We start from the raw sequence: 14,031 nt of genomic DNA on the forward strand, positions 1-14,031 counted from the left end.
TGTGAGATGTTTAATTATGAAGTGTTTTATTGAGCCGATTAGTAAGGTGCAGCATTGCAGAAAATCTAAGAATAAAGATACTGAAGTGGATCATATCAGAAAATTCTACCTCTACAAGCGAAATAGCTCATCAGAGCTTATCAGACTCACGTCGACAAACAGCTTTTTGACAGCCATCCAAAGGTCCTCCAGCACAGCCTTGCCAAAGTCCTCCAGGTTTTTCAGATATGGTTTCCCATCCACAACGCCTCCCCACTCACACGAATAACTATAACACAGGGAAAGTTAAAGCAAGTGAAATGTGGTTTCATTTCTTAAAGCTGAATGCTAACTGACTTTTTCAGGACTGAAAAGCATTGAAATATTTAATTTATCCAATAGAGATCAGAACAGAAACCTGGACATTTCCAGGTGACCTTGTTCATATAAAAGTCACCTTGTCTAATTTGACAATAATTAACATCAACACATCAAACTTATCAGTTATTTATTATGGTCTGTGGGGTGAAACACATAAATAAGTAAAATACAACTGGTGCAATTTGCAGACCTTTTCCCTACCTGCTCATCTTTTAAGGCTTTTAACTTTGGTACAAACATAACATTTAAGACCAAAAAACAAAAGTAGAGAGCATACAGTGAAAGAGCATACTTTTAAACTACTTACTTAAATTATGGCTTTAGTGCTATAAGCATGTGAGTGACTGAGACAACTCACTTTTTCGTGACCTTGACATCACTGGACAAGAGTCTTCCCTTCAGAGAGGCCATTTTATGTGCAGCGTCACTTGATTCAGGAGCAAAATGTGATCTCCAAGCCACAGGAACTGAACTGAATACCAATAAAAATACTGGATAAAGTAATGTAATGCATTTCTGCTATACTGCTGTTGGACTGCTATACTTAAATCAACCCCAAAACAAAAACCCAACATGTATAAAATGTAAAAAAACATCAAATTAAAATATTAAACTACATACTTGATGATGTTCGGATCTCTAAAGTAGCAAAGCATTCGCTGGTGTGCTACGTCGGGATAAAGAGCCTGAAACTGACGGATTTCCATCTCTGTGATGGACAGACCTGCTGGGGCTGAGGCCAGCTGCAAAGAATACATCATTCATCTTTCAGTTTAACTCAGATTTATAACTTAAAACAAAAGTCACACATTTATTGTTATGCTTGATGTTTTTGTCTCTAATGTTATGTGTTATGCACTACTACAGCACTTTAGGTTTTTTAACCTTCATGTAATCACTAATATGAATGTTCACTCATTTCACAATAGTTATATAAAGTTATTAAACACCTATCAAAGTAATTATATTCAATGAAATTAATTACTGTGCTAATTTATCTCCTTGAGCCTGGTTCTGCTTGAGATTTTTTCCCTGTTAAAAGGGAGTTTTTCTTTCCCACAGTCACTAAGCCCTTCTTTATAGAGGATCAGGTGCTTGTTGGTCCATCCATCCATGCATTCGCTTCTGCTTATCCCTTTCAGGGTCGCGGGGGCCCTGGAGCTTATCCCAGCTGTCTTAGTGCAAGAGGCAGGGTACACCCTGGATAGGTCGCCAGTCTGTCACAGGGCTAACACGTAGACAAAGACAACCACTCGCACTCACACCTATGGGCAATTTAGTGTTTTCAGTTAACCTAACCCCACTAAGTGCATGTTTTTGGACTGTGGGAGGAAGCTGGAGTACCCAGGGAGAACCCACGCAAACACGGGGAGAACATGCAAACTCCACACAGAAAGACCCTGGACTGATGGTAGAATTGAACTCAGGACCTTCTTGCTGTGAGGCAACAGTGCTAACCGTGCTTGTTGGTGTTTCTTTGTAATATTTTAGGGCCTTTACAATATAAAGCACTTTGAGGCAAACTGGTTCTCACAGAGACTGCCTTTATAATATGCTGCTCTTGGTATCTAAAATTTAACATCTAATTTTATATGTATATAAATATGGCATAAAGTAAGTTGTTAGTAAGATAGTTGGTACCATTTTCTACAAATGTTATAATTCATGTAGGCAGAAGTTGTTTAATGTCTGGAATATAGGATTATAATTCATTCTTGTATTGTTAGACTCAACTGTCATTTCCTTAATTATTACAAAGATTTCTTCTAAAAAATCATAACTTAATCCATTTAATTTTAGTGTAGGTGTGATAGGTTTTGTCAGAATATGTTTCTGTTTGTTCTGTACTTTCCAGTATATTCCTGGTCACATTTACAGAGCTTTTCCCGTTATGCCTGTTCCATAAATCTTACCCAGCTGTACTGTGGGAGGTCTGGTAGGTCAGGTTTGGGAGGAACCTGACCGTATCTCTCCCCCAGGATTCCCACCAGCATCTGGCTGCGGCACACCTCTGACAGGCATAACTCTGAGGCCCGCTCAGACTCCTCCTCTGTCACACCCCAACGCAGTTCTACCTCTTGCAAGTGGAGGCGGTGTGGTGCAGCGCGTCGGCGTAGCTCTGGGAAGACGCTCCGCACCAAGATGTCGCGTTCAGAGTGCATGTCTCTGAACGTGGAGGAGATAAACACCCGCACACCTTGCCATCTGAGGATGGAGGGACGATCTACAGTTAAACTAATGAGGAGAAATAGGGGCCAAAAAACATCTTAAAATGTAAAAGATACCTTAATTTTGGGCTTGCTGGTATTGAGACCACATTGCTTGCAGTCTGAGAGTGTTGACCCCCCTCTGGTGGAGGAATGTTATATAATTTGTCCAAATGCTCCACGTGATCGAGCAGCCTGGAAGATCCTCTCTCTGCCACAAACCTGGTCAAATAGTGAAAAAAAATTGGGGGGAAAATATTTATTTACTTTCTTGATAATTATAAACTTTGGTTGTATCCATACAATAATATGCAGCTGGTCATCTTAGCTTAGCAACAAATAGAAACAAAGGAACAGGAAAGGCAGGTTCTGTGTATGGGAGGGGCACACTTTCGGTGTGACCAGCTGCCCCTTCCACTTCATCACTGGACTTTCCAGTGGAAAAACCTTTTTAAACCTTATATTCTGTCATTACATTATACAATGTAAGGTTTTAAAGCCTTACTTTAAATAAAAATCCTTATAAGCTTTGTTAATCTCATCCAAAACTTATAAGGATCCTTTTAAATTGGTTTAACTGCTGAAAACATGCAGTTTTCATGTCAGGATGAAAATAAAAGTTCATTTAACTTATGCTTCCTTGAGGTGTTTCCAGATGCCTGTGATGTGGCAAAACCTGCTTCTAGAAGCACATTAACAAACATCTTCAACAGTGAGTCCTCAGTACAAATCCTAGCTGGAGTTTTACGATGTTTCTTCTCATATATTTTGCATCTTTCCACTGTAACTCTAATAATAGTGTTGAGATAAATGCTTAACAGGGTAACCTGCTGCTATTATTATTATTAGTTTTTCAGGACATTAAACAAATGTGATATTACGTTTTACTCAAAAGGCTCTTTTTCCCCAGCTTTGTGTTAAGCTAAGCTAACCAGCTGTTAATTCCAGTTTCACACTCAACAAAAAAAATATAGAAGTGGCATCAATGGTTTCATTGTGGCAAGAAAGTAAATGATTATATTGGCTAAAAGATGAATGATGACTAAACATCAAGTAAAATAAGCGCTTGTTGTTATGAGTATTATTAACACCTTACTGTGCCAATGGATGCAACATTTATATGAATAATAAAAAATGATGCATTTTACCTCAGCACCTGCTCACTGAAGCCTGTCAGCACCACGTGGTTCCTGTCGAGGGTTTCTGAGTTTCCATCACTAAAACCAAACATTTTAATGCAAATTACTGCATATTTGAGTTTTATCATCCCAGGGATGACTGTTTTTGCTGTTCATGACAGTACAGCAAAAAATAAAATAAAATAAAATACACCATTACCTATCTGAAGAAATGTGCACTACAAGGGCATTGCTGTTTATTTCCGTCCTGCAGTTCCTGATGGCAAACTTGACTTCTGTACTTAGCCAGGACTCAGACAGCACAATGATGTTGCTCACCTGAGATTTCAAAAGTATTTAAGTGAATTTAAGAAAGAAAGTTGAACTGTTATGTGAGTGAACCTGAAAAGCAGGCAGAAAAACAGTACTGTGCCATCTTCTTATAGGAGCTGTAGAGGCTCATCTGTGCCATGTACAGGCAAGAAAAGTGCTGCAACTGTAAAGCTCATGACTCACCAGGCAATGAAAACAGTAACTTAAGTCTATTATTAAAGCTGCTGTTTGTGAGTGAAAGGAGGGAAGTTAACAGCAGGGATACAGCAGGATTATTTAAAAACTAATCATATTAAATATTTTTGTTATGAAAATATTTCAAAATTATATGGCAGAGAGATGTTAGTGAAAGCCTGCAGGCAAACACATCATCACAAACTACACATGAAAAATAAACTAACCTTTTTGCTCTTTAATATTCTGTGAAAGTAAGCAGAGTCACGTTCTTCAGAGCCATCTTCATAAATGTTCTGCAAAAGAAAACAAACTTTATAGCAGTTTGCACAGTTGTCCTCTATCAACAATGTTAATATCAGAATTAGTATAGTTTACAATGCTTGGTTTAAGAACAATAATAATACCAATAATCTTCATTACTCAAATCAAAAACAAATAAAGAATAAGATGCTATAACAGAATTTGGACCTTTATTTGCTTGAGCACACTTCTGACATTTTCCAACAGGACATCAGACTTCAGCTTTGCTTCTTCCCACTGATTGGAATAGGTTATGCACAACTCACAATCCTCTGTACTGCTGGAGATCATCAGAGCGAGCAAAACTGCAACCTCTATCTTCTGTCAAGATACATGATAAATAAATGGGTGGAGAGGTTAACAGGTTACGTCATTTTAATATGCCAAACTTTTTCCAGACAGAAAAAAATTAAATAAATAAAAATACAGGGAGTTACACTTGGAGTGAGTTTGTCATGATCCTCGATATTCGTCTTCCTGCATCTTGGTTTTGGTTTTTCTGCCTCTTCTTCTTCATTTTCTTGTTCCTCTGGGTCAGGAGGCAGGCAGAAATCCAATTTCTGGATCGCAGACCGATCGTAATACATGCCCGGAGAGAGCAGGATGAGTGTCCGTCCAGGGAGCGGAGGCACGTTGTGACGACAGGAGATCTGAACGGCTGTCTCCAGAGCTTTACGGTAACGGTCCAACAGTGCAACAGTGTAGTTCCTCTGACTGCACATATACAGAAAACCTTAGTCTCACACTCTGTGCAGATTGATTCTTTTTCTCACTACCAAATACATTTTAATCTGAACAGATCTGCAACATAAAAACATTTTCAATGTCATTATAAGCAGTTCTGTGGCAGTTTATAATGACATTTTCTACATGTGATGCTTTTGTAACCTGTGCATCACGGCAAAAGGAAATTATATATAGAAAACATCCAAACAATGCAGTGTAAAGATTAGCAAACCAGGAATGTTTTTGTTTTTTGTTTGTTTTTTCCAAAATTAACTAAAGCAAAAAGGAAAAGAAAATATCACCAACTCAAAAATAACATTCACATACTTGGCTTTTATGAGTTGGGCCTTCTTCATTCTATACATTCGAAAGACAAACGGCACCCTGAGTGTCATCCTGATCCTGCTCCTTTTAGTCGTTTCCCACGTCAGCCGCATTAAGCGCTGGCTTTTGGGAATCTTCTTCAGGATGTCCATCAGGATCTTGTTGGTAGAGGGCAGTTGTTGCTGTGCTGCAGAGGCTAAAAGAAAAAAAAGATTGAAAGGAGAAGTGCTATGTGTGTGTGTGTGTGTGTGTGTGTGTGTGTGTGTGTGTGTGTGTGTTTTTGTTTTTCACACATGTTTACACCTCATCTATGGAGGGTTAGGTTTTGTGTCATTTTGCTGACATATTCTAGTTAAAAACTGGTCACATAAACTTAGCAGAAAAAGTATAAAAATTTGTGTTTGGTAGATTAATTCTTAGTCGTAACAAAGCTTATTGGCAATAAATCTTAAACTGTTGGAAAGCCTGTTTATTTCACTTTAAATGGTCCTGTTTTTGTAAGGAAAATGTATTTGTGGGTTGAGCAGCAGAGTTGAGTAACCTCCCAAAAGTTCTCTGCTAATCACAAACAGCTTATTCTGCTATTGACTCTTGCTTGGTGTTGTTTATTGGATTGGATGCCTGAAGTTGATTCAGATTGTAAACTCATTGCTTACAGTCCACATGTTGCAGACACCAGTACGATTGGGCCTGACAGTAAAGGGCAGACATGGCAGCCCTCTCAGACTAGAGATTGGCTGTTCCCAACTGGCCCCCAAGACTGTAGAAGACTGCCTACAGTTCTTAAGTGCTGCTAGGATGAGGAAACTGTCTTCCTGTGTTGTTGTCTTCTTGGGATGCCCTCTTCATGGCCCATCTCTGACATCCACCAAACACAAATCCCTATTCTAATAATGACACACATATGATCTTTCCCTTAGTATTTAAATATGAACACAAAGCAATGATGAAAACCAGCAGAGATTTCAAAGAGATGACCACAGTAATTCTACTGTAGAAACACAAACCAGTAGAAATGGAGGCTGAAGCCTTACGGATCATCAGTGAACCTGTTGGGCCTGCTGCTCGACCTGGGTTGACATTCACTCAGCTTTAACATCACTGTGGGTTCTTGAATAGCTTAGTGTTAGCATGCTGTCAGCTTTTTTCAAGCACTTGCGCTGAGGTTCTGTTAGCAGCCTAATGCAACTGTTTCTGTCCTGGACGCAGTTTCCACTTTACCATCGTGCTCTCATCCTTTTGTGCAATAAAAATTAAAGCAAGGTCCATATCTACGCTGCAGACTGCGCCAATCTTTTCTTCTTGGACACATGAACTGAAATCAGCTGATAGTAGGGGAATTGATAGGCAAGCAGACTAACAGTTCCAAGAAATTGGACTACTAGGAACTGGTTCTTTACAAGAGCTGGTTCTTGATTCCCATCCCTAATATAAGGTGCCAATTAATCACCTGATTGTCAGAGTCAATAGCAGTCAATTGGCAAAAAAAAAATAAATATCCCAAATATCCCAGCTGTGACTGTAGGGACACCCTGCCTCCCCAGTTCACATTACACCCAATATTTGATCCAAATGATGCATTCCAATGAATCATCTAAATTTAAATAGCCTATTTGATGTAATATAGACTGCATGAATATGGGACGTTTTTTGCACTATAGTGCATCTCACCAATAGCGTAGAGCTCCATGATGACTTTGTAGGCAGCGAGAAATCTAAAAGGAAACTGTCGGCTCTGAACAACTGCTTTCTGTAAGCAAATTACAAACAGTTATAGAGAACCTGATGAGCCAATTTCAACAGCAAAACAATTTCACTCATCTTTTGCTCGCTTTTTATATGCTTTAAAATAAAGATTTATAGTGTGTTTCACCTCATTGGTCAGTCTGCTGAGGATCTTGTTGTGATGAGCCTCACTGATGCCCTTAGTGATCATGTTCCTCAGATTTCTCAGCATGGCCATGAATGGAAGAGACCTGGTGTCTGCAAAGGGGAGACATTATCTGTCTGTGCGTGTGTGTAATCATGTTTGTCTTTGAGTATTTGCAGGTTATGTATACACGCATGCTCTTTCTACTTTAAAGTCTGCTGTACTAAATATTGAATAACTAATTTAAACATAAAATTCATTGATGTGTTGTAAAGAGTGATTGAGGGCTTTTAACTTGAAGGAATGAACCTCTGAAACACACTGAACACAAAGAGGGAAAGATGATGCATTTTTTTTCCCATCATCATGTGCTTGGTAAAGTGATTCAGTGGTTGCACTGCTGTGGTCAACAAGCCTGTGCACGTTGTTCAGTTCAATAAAAAGCCTGAGCTTTTTGTTTTCAGACCTATGAGCTTCTCCCAGGTGGCGGCCTTGTTGCCCTCCATACTGAGCAGCCGTTCCCACGTCTGCGGCTCCTTAAGTTTCATCCGCTGCCCAGCTCTCTCCCTGTCCCACACACCTTTCATTCCACTGTGTATGAATGACTTCACATCAGCTGGATACCTGACAACAACAAAAAACATTGCATTTCTATATGCACCTGATTTCTACCTTCATTTCTTCATAAATAACAAAGATGGTCAAAAAAGGAACTGCAACAAAAATGTGCTGCATTTTACAAAGAATTGAGTACAAATTCATTTCTCTGAGACGTACCAGCTATCTTATAAATTAGATAGGATAATGCACCTCTAGTACAAAAAAATGAAAACACTGCATACATTTATTTTTAGCGAGACTTTAACTTCCCATCTTCAGCATTTATAGCCAGTACAGAAAGATTTCAATAAATGGTTGTTGAACAGATATGGTGACAAGCATCTGTAAACATATAAGTAAACAGATACAAGGTGTCCATCACCAGAAAAAAATGAGGACTTGTGGACGAAGCATAATTAAACAGCATGAGAATTTCGTGTTATTTATGCGCTTGCGCAACGTGAAAGGAAACAAATTCTGACCCACAATTCTGCAGGTCTTACTTTTTTCCCAGAATGGCCATAACGTGTTCAGCCGGTTCTTTGATGTGAAGCCTCTTGATCATCTTCTTTATGCTGAACTCGCTCTGCTTCTTATCCACCACCTTTAACCGCAACTGCATCCAATCACAGACACAAATAAACCAGCCGTAGCTGACGTTTAAACAAAAGTAGAAACGGCTCTTCAACAGAACAAAAGCAATTTTAAAATGATGAATGAGTCATTTGTTTTTTCCAGTTGTTTAGCAGGAACTTTTTCAACTCAATCTGCACTAAATGATCTCACAACCTTGTGCTTTCTTTTTATATGAACCATTTTAGCACTTTTCCCTTTAGGTCAGAAAAGAGTTTGCTTAATCTATGAGACATTACATTTATGATTAAGCCCATTGCACAGAAGCTTGTAGCAGGAGGTGCACATCCAACCGTGCTCAGTAAAGACGTGTAGAACATGGACATAAACAGCAAAATATAATTATTTACACCACAAAACGAAACACACATTTCATTTTAGTTTTCACAAATACAGTGTTGATAATTCTGATAGCAGTCAGGTGACTCTTTCTTTTAAGTCGACTTTTTCCTGATTGGCCGTCTGTCAAAAACTGGTTTGAACAGCAGGTGTGTGGAGCTTCTGTGCTCAAGGCAAAAGGCGGTCCAATTGAGTGCTAGCGAGGTATGCCTAATAAAGTAGTTGGTGACATGAATCATTGTGTGACGCTCAAGATGATTTTCACTTTAAAATAACTCTATGGAAATTCTAAAGAGTTGCGGCCCACCTCACTGTTTGTGTTTGGGGGGTTTGGTTGAAGCATGACTCATAAGAATGGACAATTGGCTGGTTTAGGAAGGAAGAGTGAATCACAGGCACAGGAGAGACAGAAATATCCATTGAGTAACTTTTCCCTTGTGCTATTTTATTTTCTAGTGAAAGAATGAGTCTGTATTTTGTTTTCATTAATTGTTTTATACACACAAAATTCGATATACATATTTCTATTTATACAGTTACTCTTAAAAAAAAAAAAGCAGGATGTTGTCTCCTCAAAAGTGTAGCCTTTTCTGTGCTCTGTGCTCCAGTGACTTTTCTGCTAGTCACTGGAGCACAAGCACTATGCCTTAAATATAAAAAATTAAGATGAAATATAGTTCTGGACCTCACTAATTAGTAAAGCCTGGTTATATCCTTGTATATATGACAGGAAATAAGAACAAGATTAATAGATCTATTTTAAGAAAGCTCTTCAGTAAACAGTAACTAAAAAAAACAGAAAGGAACTGAAAGGAAGCGCCTTATTTAGTGACACAAGAGTAAAGTTTGTTGACTTACAAAGTTCTTCAGAATTGATGCATTTGATCTGACCAAGTCCGCCCACTCCGTCATCTGTTTATCGGTTGGCTTCTGGAAGTCACAGATGCCATAATAAGCGTGGTCAGATACAGATATTTAAAGCATGTATGTATAAGGAGTTAATTTAGAGTCAGCTACGCAAACACAGAAACCACAAGCAGTTTTAATTTTTAAAGTGTTCATCTCTAGTACTAAAGGTTTTTTCCCCACTAAAGAGGTGGTTATATTAGTATTACTTGGTTAGGCCTTAATTTCCACATTGAGACTTTAAAAGGTTAGGAGAGAACATAATCACTGAATCTGCACCTTTGCTTTGCGCTTGTTGCGGTTGTGCTTACAGCGGTGCTTGCGTGTGTTGTATTTGGCCAGCTGATACTCGCTGAACTGCTTGAACTTGTCAGCCATCGCCTTCTTCAGGCACATCGGCAGAGAGCGGCTGAAGCACTGGAAACATCAGATTGTAGTGTGAAGACAGACTTGGTACATCCAGATCGTCCAGACCATACAACAGATAATCATTATGACTTACTGTACTGTAGATTCTGACTATTTCCAGCCAATCAGACGGCAGCTGTACAGCAGCACAGAAGTATCTGCGGACATGTGGCTTGGTGGGCGGCAGGTTGGCAGCCAGAGCCAATAAGAAGTTCGCAGTGATCCGAATATTTAGCTTCTGACGAGTGTAAAGTGCCACCTAGATTGGAGCAGACAGACGATATAATATATGATATACATGATTATGGCCCCACTGTGTACCATTCATTAGCTGTGCTTACTCTCATGACGCACCACTTTAAATTGGTTATTTGAGAATACCTGATGTGTGTGCATCAGGGCTGAAAAATTAAGCAAACACCAAAGTGGGAAAAAAAACCTGCAGTTCCCTCAATGACACCTTCAGCCTAGCTCCAGAAGCAATTCACTCTCACTAAAAATGCTCAACTATTAGTATTAAAAAGTAGGTTCTGGTCTCTATGAGTAATTTCCTTATTCATAACAACTCTAAGAGGGGTGATTTTTTTTGCTGTTGTTGTTTTATAACTCACTCGCTTTGATACTGGAGTTAGGGACGTGGCTGATTTCATTGACAGGCAGCTAAAACTGATTGCTAAAACAGTTAGGTATGCAAACATAGACAGAATATGGCAGTCAGCTATAGCTAAGTCTTATCTCTGCTAACTTAAGCCACTGAACTGGACCGCTCTACCATGTTTTGCCGCTGGAACTTTTTTGAGCATTTTTAATCACATTATTTCACTAATAATACGGCTTGCTCAGCAAAGGTGAAAGGAGAAGAAGTAGTCAAGGTAGATGAGTTTAACCATCCAAAGCAATGTACAGTGCACAAGAGAGGTGAAGAGTGCAGGCAAGGTGGAGTGGGTGGAGATGAGTGTTAGGAGTTGTTTGCGTCAATGGGATAGCAGCAAGAGTTAACGGGAAGGTTTATAAGATGGCAGCGAGACCCGCTATGATAAATGATTTGGAGTCTGTGGCACTGACAAAAATACAGGAGGAGTGACCAGCATGGACAGGATTACAGATTAGTACATCAGAGAGACAGCTGAGCTGAGCAATTTGGAGACAAAGTTACAGAAGCAAAGGTGAGACAGTGCACCAAGGATGTGTAATAAGCAGCTGCCGGAAGATTTATGAATGGCATGAAGCAGGACATGGTGTGACTGAGGAGGATGCTAGAGACAGGGTGAGATGGAGGCAGATGATCTGCTGTGGTGATCCATAAAGCGAACCAGCGAAAGAACAAGAAGGAGGATATTTCTTTTCCAGTTTTGATCAGTGTGATTTTAGCATCTTATCTGAATGCTAACAGTACAGTCTTATTGGTACTGTTTTTGAATGCAGCTTGCAAACCAAGGTTGTTACCTTTTGTTGCTAACTCAATGCTCTATCCTGTTGTCCATATAGGATCGTTTCTGGCTGGTTAGCATGACTATAGGGAAATAGTCTATGAAAATATTCTGAACATCCAAGAAAGTAAAGCTCTTGTTACACGTTGGGCACACCTTAATGCAAACTGACAATTTGCATGTTGGAAGCTGTGTGACCTTGTGATAAACCATGCCATTTTTATTCTGGGTTGAACTAAAGACATTTATAAATTCAACCAACAATAAAGGCTTGTGGGAATTAATTGGTCTGGAAAGTCATCGCGGATCTACATGACCTACATGAGGAGACTGTAAAAGAGTTAGCTAATTTGCATGTAGTAATGTGTAACTAGTAATGCACTCCATTATAACAACACATTTGTGTGGGCAATATTTTCCTGAAACAGAGCAATAATTTAATATTGTTTATGATATATACAGTCATGGCAGATTTATCCTGTTGTCACTTAGTGTTGAGTGTTTATCTGTTTTGTTTTTTTGTTTTTTTTAAATTTGCTTTTCTACCATATTGACATGATAATGAAGTCCTGGTGGAGTTGAAATATTAAAAGTTTAGTTGCCATGCATACCTTCAGAAGAAACTGTGGGTCATAGGCAGAAATATCCTTTGCCAGGTTTGTGATTCTGGTCCAAACACTGCCCTCTGAGTCCCAGTCCTTCTGGCCTGGAGCTGTGCTCTCATTGACCAGAGAACAACACACAATGTTCAAGAGGAAATACTGAAGGACAGACAAAGACAAGGAGTCACTTTAATCATCACCCAGGAGTTCAATTAGGGAGCACCGGTCTACAGAAATGTAAACTTGACGACACCAACATGAATAAATTATTTTCTACAACCTTTTTGTCTTTCAGCTCCTCTTCGGCCTTCTCGTTTCCTCTTTCGACCTCTCCAAATTCCTCCTGTCTGACAACCTCAGTTTGTTCAAGTTCTTGTTCCATCAACTCTGTTTCCAGTACAGGCAAGTCCATAGTTTTCTCAGCATCAACTTCTTCAGCCTCATTATCTTCATCCTCAGAAATCTGCTTGTGCAGAACAAATTAAATTAAAAATGACATGCAACAAAAGTTTTAATAAAAGTTGATGTATTATGATTTTATGTTTAAAGAGGAATGAGGAATTACCACACTTGTTTCTTCAAAACTGAAAGGCATCGCTTCAGATATTTCATATCTATCATCTGGATCCCCTTCATCATCTCTTTTCTCTTCTTCACCCATGAGATCATGGTGTAAGAATGAAGGAGTTTGAGCAAAGTTAGTGAGTAGAGCCCCACTGGCCAGGGATGTAGAGAGCAGAGAGTCATTAGGGACTGAGGAGGTCAAGGAAAAAGAATGATGAGCTAAGTTACTGGCTAGGAGCTTGTTCTGGGTGCTTAGGAGGGGAGAAGTGAGGGAGGCTGCAAAGGAAGAGGTGGAGAGAAGGTGGGATGAGGTGGAAGATAGTTTGGAGGGCTGGAGAAAGGAGCAAGAGGAAGGCTGTGCTGCAAGATTTATGAGTGGGGAGGAAAGCTGGGGCATTATTGTGGAGGGTTGAGCTAAGAACTTATTCTCCAGACTTAGAGGAGAATAGTTTGAAGTCAAACTTTTCCCACATGTTGCCTGCTGCTGCTTCTGTGTTCCTGGGGCCAGGCTTGCCGACTGCAAAGTCAGAGCACTCATCTCTGCAGAAAAAAAGAGATCAGAAGATCAAAAGCCACTCCTCTCCTCTCAGTCACAAGCCATATAATCCTAGAGAGCATAGAGTATTGAGTGTTTGGCAGGATTCCTTTTACTGTTTGAACAAGCACTCTTTTATTGTATCTAAGGGCGTGAACCATATTACAGGAACAAAGTCTGAAAACATGACGCCCAACAGACTGTAGATAGTGTCATTGGGAAACATACAGAATAATGCATGGATAACATGCAGAAATCTGATCAAATATAAATATGTCAAATATAAATCCAAATATAAAGGGGCCTTGAAGCAGACCGCAAACGCAGCTCGTAACTAAAGTAAAACTTGCTAAACTGACACATAATTGGGACTACGACGTTTAAACTTGGTGTGGTGCTCTCCAGAGTTTGTTTTGGATAAAACAAAACAACAACAAAAAACAAAATAACTCATGTTATGTCATCAATTTGACAATTATCCATATGTAAACAACAAGAATAAGGGCAGTAAAATCAACCACCAAAGTCAGAAATAAAACAAACACTGATATAAGTTATAGGGAAAGAACATTAAGTGCAATGAATGAACTGTCAAGTAC

General features: G+C 39.3%; 1 protein-coding gene across 1 annotated transcript in view; it reads right to left on the bottom strand.

Moving 5' to 3' along the window:
* LOC116326917 (telomerase-associated protein 1) overlaps positions 1 to 14,031 on the bottom strand; it is a 36,575-nt gene that overhangs the window by 21,937 nt on the left and 607 nt on the right. Inside the window, exons 2-22 of the mRNA XM_039601737.1 lie at positions 12,899 to 13,437; positions 12,614 to 12,796; positions 12,343 to 12,492; positions 10,396 to 10,560; positions 10,173 to 10,310; positions 9,846 to 9,917; positions 8,519 to 8,631; positions 7,882 to 8,039; positions 7,419 to 7,528; positions 7,217 to 7,295; positions 5,549 to 5,741; positions 4,933 to 5,209; positions 4,664 to 4,816; positions 4,420 to 4,488; positions 3,906 to 4,024; positions 3,716 to 3,784; positions 2,646 to 2,789; positions 2,274 to 2,565; positions 982 to 1,103; positions 719 to 832; positions 151 to 268 (exon numbers count right to left, since the gene is read on the bottom strand). Of these exons, the coding sequence (XP_039457671.1) occupies positions 151 to 268; positions 719 to 832; positions 982 to 1,103; positions 2,274 to 2,565; positions 2,646 to 2,789; positions 3,716 to 3,784; positions 3,906 to 4,024; positions 4,420 to 4,488; positions 4,664 to 4,816; positions 4,933 to 5,209; positions 5,549 to 5,741; positions 7,217 to 7,295; positions 7,419 to 7,528; positions 7,882 to 8,039; positions 8,519 to 8,631; positions 9,846 to 9,917; positions 10,173 to 10,310; positions 10,396 to 10,560; positions 12,343 to 12,492; positions 12,614 to 12,796; positions 12,899 to 13,435 (3,375 nt within the window). The 5' untranslated portion in view covers positions 13,436 to 13,437. The remainder of the gene's footprint in view (positions 1 to 150; positions 269 to 718; positions 833 to 981; positions 1,104 to 2,273; positions 2,566 to 2,645; positions 2,790 to 3,715; positions 3,785 to 3,905; positions 4,025 to 4,419; positions 4,489 to 4,663; positions 4,817 to 4,932; positions 5,210 to 5,548; positions 5,742 to 7,216; positions 7,296 to 7,418; positions 7,529 to 7,881; positions 8,040 to 8,518; positions 8,632 to 9,845; positions 9,918 to 10,172; positions 10,311 to 10,395; positions 10,561 to 12,342; positions 12,493 to 12,613; positions 12,797 to 12,898; positions 13,438 to 14,031) is intronic.

Source organism: Oreochromis aureus, linkage group 18, assembly GCF_013358895.1.
Source record: "Oreochromis aureus strain Israel breed Guangdong linkage group 18, ZZ_aureus, whole genome shotgun sequence".
NCBI classification, from domain to species: Eukaryota; Metazoa; Chordata; class Actinopteri; order Cichliformes; family Cichlidae; genus Oreochromis; species Oreochromis aureus.